The 8,171-nt window shown below is 43.2% G+C and overlaps 2 protein-coding genes across 3 annotated transcripts in view; one reads left to right on the plus strand and one right to left on the minus strand.

The window, feature by feature from the left end:
- atg7 (ATG7 autophagy related 7 homolog) overlaps window positions 1–643 on the plus strand; it is a 114,573-nt gene extending 113,930 nt beyond the window's left edge. Inside the window, exon 20 of the mRNA XM_082156428.1 lies at window positions 209–643. Coding sequence (XP_082012554.1) covers window positions 209–241 — 33 coding nt within the window. The 3' untranslated portion in view covers window positions 242–643. The remainder of the gene's footprint in view (window positions 1–208) is intronic.
- Window positions 644–4,221: 3,578 nt separating this feature from the next.
- vgll4b (vestigial-like family member 4b) overlaps window positions 4,222–8,171 on the minus strand; it is a 57,613-nt gene continuing 53,663 nt past the window's right edge. For both annotated transcript variants that reach the window (XM_082156548.1, XM_082156547.1), the window contains 3 exons: window positions 7,948–8,164; window positions 6,573–6,684; window positions 4,222–6,409 (listed from right to left, as the gene is read on the minus strand). In XM_082156548.1, the coding sequence (XP_082012674.1) occupies window positions 6,174–6,409; window positions 6,573–6,684; window positions 7,948–8,164 (565 nt within the window). In that variant the 3' untranslated portion in view covers window positions 4,222–6,173. The remainder of the gene's footprint in view (window positions 6,410–6,572; window positions 6,685–7,947; window positions 8,165–8,171) is intronic.

Consider the following 8,171-nt stretch of genomic DNA (forward strand, 5'->3'; position numbering starts at 1 on the left):
TGCAGCTTTACTGAATAAATGGCTTTACAGGAATAAATTACACTTTACTGTATATTCACATAGAGAACAGATGATTTACATTATAATAATATTCCACTGTTTTACAGTATTTCTGATGTAATGCCGCCTCAGTGAGCAGAAGAGGCTCTCTCAGACACTCTCAGTATGTTGTGTATCTAACAGTGTGATGTGATCTTGTGTTCTGCAGATCTGGGACATGAGTGACGACGACAGCATCTGAAGATCATCAGTGGCTCTCAGACAGATCCCAGAACAGTCACACGGCCGCCTCACTGTACCTGTCATGACGCACCTGTAGAAACATCTTAACCATTCTCACCCAATCGCATCACGTGTGTGTGTGTGTGTGTGTGTGTGTGTGTGTGTGTGTGTGTGTGTGTGTGTGTGTGTGGATCTAAAACATTCACAGTGCTCCATCATTTTAATGTTGTGTGAAAGATGTCGTGTGCTGATGTCATCCTTCGCCTCGAGGCGCTCTGACCTGTCCTGGTGTTCATGCAGATGTTCATCAGACTGTCTCTCAGGTGTGGGTCAGTGTCATCCAGTCACTCAACATGTCTGTTCTACATCTGTAAACGTCTCTTCTCACAATAAACACGGACTATATCCACACGGTAATCCACTCTGAGTGTGTGCTGATGTGTTCTTGTGTTGAGTCTGAGGTCAGATGGTCAGTAATACGTCCTGGAACACCGTGATTATGAGATTACAGCGTTCTCCGAGACGGGTCTGGGCGTCAGGAAGACGTCCGGCTGAAGCACTGCACTTATAGAGCTGTGTAGTGCAGTCATAGAGCTGTGTAGTGCAGTCATAGAGCTGTGTAGTGCAGTTATAGAGCAGTTATAGAGCTGTGTAGTGCAGTTATAGAGCTGTGTAGTGCACTTATAGAGCAGTTATAGAGCTGTGTAGTGCACTTATAGAGCTGTGTAGTGCAGTCATAGAGCTGTGTAGTGCACTTATAGAGCTGTGTAGTGCAGTCATAGAGCTGTGTAGTGCAGTCATAGAGCTGTGTAGTGCAGTTATAGAGCAGTTATAGAGCTGTGTAGTGCAGTTATAGAGCTGTGTAGTGCAGTTATAGAGCTGTGTAGTGCAGTCATAGAGCTGTGTAGTGCAGTCATAGAGCTGTGTAGAGCAGTCATAGAGCTGTGTAGTGCAGTCATAGAGCTGTGTAGTGCAGTTATAGGGCTGTGTAGTGCAGTTATAGAGCAGTCATAGAGCTGTGTAGTGCAGTTATAGAGCAGTCATAGAGCTGTGTAGTGCAGTTATAGAGCAGTCATAGAGCTGTGTAGTGCAGTTATAGGGCTGTGTAGTGCAGTCATAGAGCTGTGTAGTGCAGTTATAGAGCTGTGTAGTGTAGTTATAGAGCTGTGTAGTGTAGTTATAGAGCTGTGTAGTGCAGTCATAGAGCTGTGTAGTGCAGTCATAGAGCTGTGTAGAGCAGTCATAGAGCTGTGTAGTGCAGTCATAGAGCTGTGTAGTGCAGTTATAGGGCTGTGTAGTGCAGTTATAGAGCAGTCATAGAGCTGTGTAGTGCAGTTATAGAGCAGTCATAGAGCTGTGTAGTGCAGTTATAGGGCTGTGTAGTGCAGTCATAGAGCTGTGTAGAGCAGTCATAGAGCTGTGTAGTGCAGTTATAGGGCTGTGTAGTGCAGTTATAGAGCAGTCATAGAGCTGTGTAGTGCAGTTATAGGGCTGTGTAGTGCAGTCATAGAGCTGTGTAGTGCAGTTATAGAGCTGTGTAGTGTAGTTATAGAGCTGTGTAGTGCAGTCATAGAGCTGTGTAGTGCAGTTATAGAGCAGTCATAGAGCTGTGTAGTGCAGTTATAGAGCAGTCATAGAGCTGTGTAGTGCAGTCATAGAGCTGTGTAGTGCAGTTATAGAGCTGTGTAGTGCAGTCATAGAGCTGTGTAGTGCAGTTATAGAGCTGTGTAGTGCAGTTATAGAGCTGTGTAGTGCAGTTATAGAGCAGTCATAGAGCTGTGTAGTGCAGTTATAGAGCAGTCATAGAGCTGTGTAGTGCAGTCATAGAGCTGTGTAGTGCAGTTATAGAGCTGTGTAGTGCAGTCATAGAGCTGTGTAGTGCAGTTATAGAGCTGTGTAGTGCAGTTATAGGGCTGTGTAGTGCAGTCATAGAGCTGTGTAGTGCAGTTATAGAGCTGTGTAGTGCAGTCATAGAGCTGTGTAGTGCAGTTATAGAGCTGTGTAGTGCAGTCATAGAGCTGTGTAGTGCAGTTATAGAGCTGTGTAGTGCAGTCATAGAGCTGTGTAGTGCAGTTATAGGGCTGTGTAGTGCAGTCATAGAGCTGTGTAGTGCAGTTATAGAGCTGTGTAGTGCAGTTATAGAGCTGTGTAGTGCAGTCATAGAGCTGTGTAGTGCAGTTATAGAGCTGTGTAGTGCAGTCATAGAGCTGTGTAGTGCAGTCATAGAGCTGTGTAGTGCAGTTATAGGGCTGTGTAGTGCAGTTATAGAGCTGTGTAGTGCAGTTATAGAGCTGTGTAGTGCAGTTATAGAGCTGTGTAGTGCAGTTATAGAGCTGTGTAGTGCAGTTATAGAGCTGTGTAATGCAGTTATAGAGCAGTCATAGAGCTGTGTAGTGCAGTTATAGAGCAGTCATAGAGCTGTGTAGTGCAGTTATAGGGCTGTGTAGTGCAGTCATAGAGCTGTGTAGAGCAGTCATAGAGCTGTGTAGTGCAGTCATAGAGCTGTGTAGTGCAGTTATAGGGCTGTGTAGTGCAGTTATAGAGCTGTGTAGTGCAGTTATAGAGCAGTCATAGAGCTGTGTAGTGCAGTTATAGAGCAGTCATAGAGCTGTGTAGTGCAGTTATAGGGCTGTGTAGTGCAGTCATAGAGCTGTGTAGTGCAGTTATAGGGCTGTGTAGTGCAGTTATAGAGCTGTGTAGTGCAGTTATAGAGCAGTCATAGAGCTGTGTAGTGCAGTTATAGAGCAGTCATAGAGCTGTGTAGTGCAGTTATAGGGCTGTGTAGTGCAGTCATAGAGCTGTGTAGTGCAGTTATAGAGCTGTGTAGTGTAGTTATAGAGCTGTGTAGTGCAGTTATAGAGCTGTGTAGTGCAGTTATAGAGCTGTGTAGTGCAGTTATAGAGCTGTGTAGTGCAGTTATAGGGCTGTGTAGTGCAGTCATAGAGCTGTGTAGTGCAGTCATAGAGCTGTGTAGTGCAGTTATAGGGCTGTGTAGTGCAGTTATAGAGCTGTGTAGTGCAGTTATAGGGCTGTGTAGTGCAGTCATAGAGCTGTGTAGTGCAGTCATAGAGCTGTGTAGTGCAGTTATAGGGCTGTGTAGTGCAGTCATAGAGCTGTGTAGTGCAGTTATAGAGCTGTGTAGTGCAGTTATAGAGCTGTGTAGTGCAGTTATAGAGCAGTCATAGAGCTGTGTAGTGCAGTTATAGAGCAGTCATAGAGCTGTGTAGTGCAGTCATAGAGCTGTGTAGTGCAGTTATAGAGCTGTGTAGTGCAGTCATAGAGCTGTGTAGTGCAGTCATAGAGCTGTGTAGTGCAGTCATAGAGCTGTGTAGTGCAGTTATAGAGCTGTGTAGTGCAGTCATAGAGCTGTGTAGTGCAGTTATAGAGCTGTGTAGTGCAGTCATAGAGCTGTGTAGTGCAGTTATAGAGCTGTGTAGTGCAGTTATAGGGCTGTGTAGTGCAGTGTGTTTTCACATTTTAATGACCAGTTTTTACTGTTCAGAAACTCCAGTGGAATTTTAGTCATGATTAAAATTACTTCAGGGTTCGTACAAATTGCTGGAATTTGACGCTTTGAAATATAACCCAGGAAAACAGGCATATTTATGAAAAGTGCTTGAATTATTGAAAGACAATATGTGTGAAATTAGCATTTAATTTTATTGATTAAACAATCGTTTCACACAAAATCAAATATAGATATAGAGTCATATGGCTATGAGTGTGATATTGCTCGTATAAATATCCCATCTTTCATTCTTCAGCTCAATTTGAATCAGGAGAGCGATATGATATCTTAGTCGTAGTGGTTAAAGTCACCAGTTATTGTGTGTGTTGCACTTTATTTGCACCATTAGGTTATTTTAGTGTATCTATTAGAATCTGAAAGATGATATAGTTTGATAACTGAGGTCTCAGGTTGTGGTCCTGGAAAAGCAGAAGCTACTGCTGAACGTCCTGGAGGATGTGTTTCAGAAAGCATGAGCCTGGAGTCACGGCTGTGGTTTAAGAGCACTTTATTGTTCATCGAGGCTACTTAAAAGTACAAAACAATGGCCTGCCAAAAGTTTGTTTTATTCCAAGGAGAAACAAGGCCATGAAATGAGGGTATAATACAGATTTACAAATCATTAAGAAGCACACTCGAGGTGCGGTGAAGTGTTTTAAATGTTGGTTTCTTGTCGTCGTTCTCCTGGAAGCGCACATCAAAATAGAAAATAAGGTCGCTCAGCTCCCAGCGGATCGCACGGGATTGAGAGACTCGCTCAGACTCGAGGTCCGTTTGTTCAAATGTCTCGAGACTCTGCTCAGTAGCCTTCGGAAATAATACACAAGTGGCTATTACACTAACGCAGTGTTTTCATAGAATAACTGTGTGTTCCTGCACTTTAACCTTAAACAGACACAAACAAAACCTACAAACAAAAAAGATCAACTTTTTTCCTCAAAAAAAAAAAAAAAAGAAAGAAAAGCATGATTACAATAAAGGACAAAAGGGAAAAATTAAATAGCTACATATCATTAACAAATTAATTGTTCCTCAAAAATACCTACGATTTTTTTTCTCTGTACATTCGTTACGCACAGCGTAATGATGGTCTTATAGTTTCCTATATAAAAACTTTTTTTTGTTTTTCATTAAGTGTGTAGGATGACAAGCAGAGAGTGAGAGGGTGTTGTATACACAGTAAACTGGTAGTGAAATGTGTGTGTGATGGTGTGGTTTTTAAACTGGGCCGAAGGAATGTACGGGCGACTCCTGCGACCTCTCGTCACACGCGGATCAGGAAGTACGAGACGTTCCCTATCGGAGGAATGTAGTGTGTGTCGGTAAAGCAGGATTAAGAGGAGATGATGATGAAGAACGACGAACACACACACGGAGTTAGCTTGACGTTTTCGGCAGATTGTCAACGCTAGTTGACGTGTCCATAACTGCGAACGCTGCTTTCAGTCATGCAAAGCGACAGCATCCTGTACCACGGATTAATAACATACAAAAACCAACCGTTAATATAGATTTATATATATATATATATATTTATATATATGCATGTATAGATGGCCTGTCCGGAGGCTGATTCTCTTCTGTGTCTGCCAGCTACCACAATGAATATTGAATAGAAAATAATAATATGGAGTACAACTGTACCAGCAGTAAGTTTATCTAGGACTGTTACTGACAAAAATAGAATCAAATCTGAAGAGAAAAGGCTAAACGTATTACGATTGAAATGTCTACACGATAATAGATACCAGCTATTGTCAAAAACATGCACTTATACGCACTAGTCTATTCGTGAACGTCTACTCTACTAAACCACAGTGCCTGGGGGGAAACCGGTCCGAGACGACAGGAACGCACGCCCACGTTCTGCCCGAGTCCAGTTGAATGTGTGTTTTCTCCCGCTTCCGAACGCATCACTTCCCATCTGTGACATCATCAGCGCTCTGAACACCCGACGCGACACTGACACCACCTCCGCCATCCATAGTGCAAAATCAGTCCAGGCCTTTCGTTTCAAGTATACACACATGCAGATTCAGGGTTCAACCGGGGGAGAGTGAGTGTGTGTGTGTGTGTGTGTATGTCTGTGTGTGTGTGAGAAAGACAGAATGGGCGCAGTGGAAGAATGGCTTCTGGGTAAAAGGTTTGCATCAGCGGTTTCTTTGGTATCTGGATGGTTAGATAAGTGCCTGGCTGATTTTGATCTCGAAAACCTGTTGTTTTTTTAAAGGTACGGGCATCCCATAATGCAACAGCCAAGCTATAAGTATACTAGCAAACTTACAAACAAACAAACAAAAGAATTGAAAGGGAAAAAAAAATGCACAAATGAAAGTTAAAACGAGCGCTCTTATGTACACCGCTAAAGCATGCGTGTTGCTCTGAGAGTGGGTTAGTGTGGAAGAGGTTCTGGTTTCACTGGGTTCACTGGTTTCGCTGGTCCTCAGGACACGAGGGAAGGGGATTGGTTGTGGTTGACCATGTGAGCGCTGGAAGAGGAGGAGTCTGGGCTGGTCTTGGCCTTGATCTGGAGCCACGTCTCTCCCAGGGCCTTGGCGAAGTGGTCGTCCACCGAGCCGGTGATGGACACAGAGTTGGGCTCGGGCTCCGGCTCCTTGTAGTTCTTGCCCAGACTGCGCCGGAAGTGCTCCTCGATCACGGGGTCACAGGCGGTGTTCGCTGGGGGATACACACGTGCATTCGGCTTAATTCAGTGTGTGTCAAAGACAAGACACTAAAACACTTCGACAAGGATAAGAAATGGCACTTGAAATCAATCAAAACTAACTTTATCTGGACAATAAATGTGTAAATGTGTTCCTGTAATCTCCTATGTACTCACAGTTGGAGGGTCTGCGGTAGCTGGGGGTCAGGCCGCTGTGGGACACGGTGCAGTGCGTGAGGTTACAGTTACGGTTGTTCGCTGGGGCACATGTGATCACAGAGGGACGATTCTGCACACACACACACACACACACACACACACACACATCAGATGAGCAAGTGTACAGGCAAACAAACAGAACAACAACTAATGTATTCACTTCAATGAGCTCATTCTTTCTGCATTAAATTATTACAGTTTAAATGAATACCTTTTTCGCTGACTGTGATTTTATATATATATATGTATATTTCTGAAAAGCCTAACTCAGGCCCCGATCACACCTAACATGCTTTTTGCAGTGAGAGGCGCCTTTATTCAATTGTTTTCCTATGGCAGTGAGCGTTCTACACGCTGTTTATGCACCTCGCGTTTCTGCAGGTGAAAATAAATGAATAAATTTGCCCGACATCATCGTGGATGTTTTTCTCTCTCGCGATTAGACTGACAGGACAGCTGACTCGTGGTTGCTTGGCAACATAAATTGGGGCGATTGGCAGTGCTGTGCGCCTCAGGTTGTGATCAACCTAAGACAGTCTCCTCTGAGAACAGATCTCTCTAAACTGTAATGTGGACTTCTGCACTTTCTGTGAAGCTGCTGTGAAATGATGTGTCATGACAAATGACACACCTAATAGCTATTCCTGCTAATAAAACCAGAAAATACAGCTTTAACAAAGATCAAACTATAATTTCTACAGTGAACAAATAGTGTTATTTTAGATGTAGGCTTAATTATGAATTTCTGCACCTGATGACTACTGTTAGAAACTTTATTTTTTCATCTCTGCTTGTAATGTGTGTTTTTGTTCTTATTTTATTACTGACAGTTCACTTGTTTTAAAGTAATAAATGAAAAGCAAAGTCTGTTTTGGACTGACGAGTGGACAGTAGCAGAGGGTTACACACATACATACATAGTGCTGGGCAACGATTAATCACATCCACAAAAAAAAGTTTGTGTTTGCATAATATATGTGTGTGTACTGTGTATAATTATTTTGTATATATAAATACACACACATGCACAAATACATTGAGAATATATTTAAGAAAAAGTCTTATTTATATATAAAATATTTATATATAATATAAATGTATAAACACAGTAGTCAACATTTGAAGTTGCTAAAAAACGAGACAAGAACGGGCTCACATATACACACACAATATATACATGCAAATATTTATTAAATATATACATGCATATGTGTGTGTATTTATATATACACAAAATAATTCCACACAGTACACACACATATATTATGCAAACACAAACTTTTGTTTTGGATGTGATTTGGAATGAGTTGTGAGTGTGTGTGTTGGGTCGTACCTGCTGGCGCTCGACAGGGCTGAGCGCGGGGGAGATGCTGGCGGTGCGCGTGTCCGTGTGTTTGGTCAGAGCGAGGGGCTGGTCCATGGCCAGGCTGGGCATGTGGGCGTAGAGATGCCCACCCACGAGACCCACGCTGGAGGGGGCGAGGCGCTCGATGGGGCTGCGGCTGCGGTCCCGGGGGTCCTTGCGATAGTCCCCGTTGGCAGGCTTTCCTCTGCAAC

This window comes from Leuciscus leuciscus (assembly GCF_965113295.1).
Source record: "Leuciscus leuciscus genome assembly, chromosome: 23".
NCBI lineage: Eukaryota > Metazoa > Chordata > Actinopteri > Cypriniformes > Leuciscidae > Leuciscus > Leuciscus leuciscus.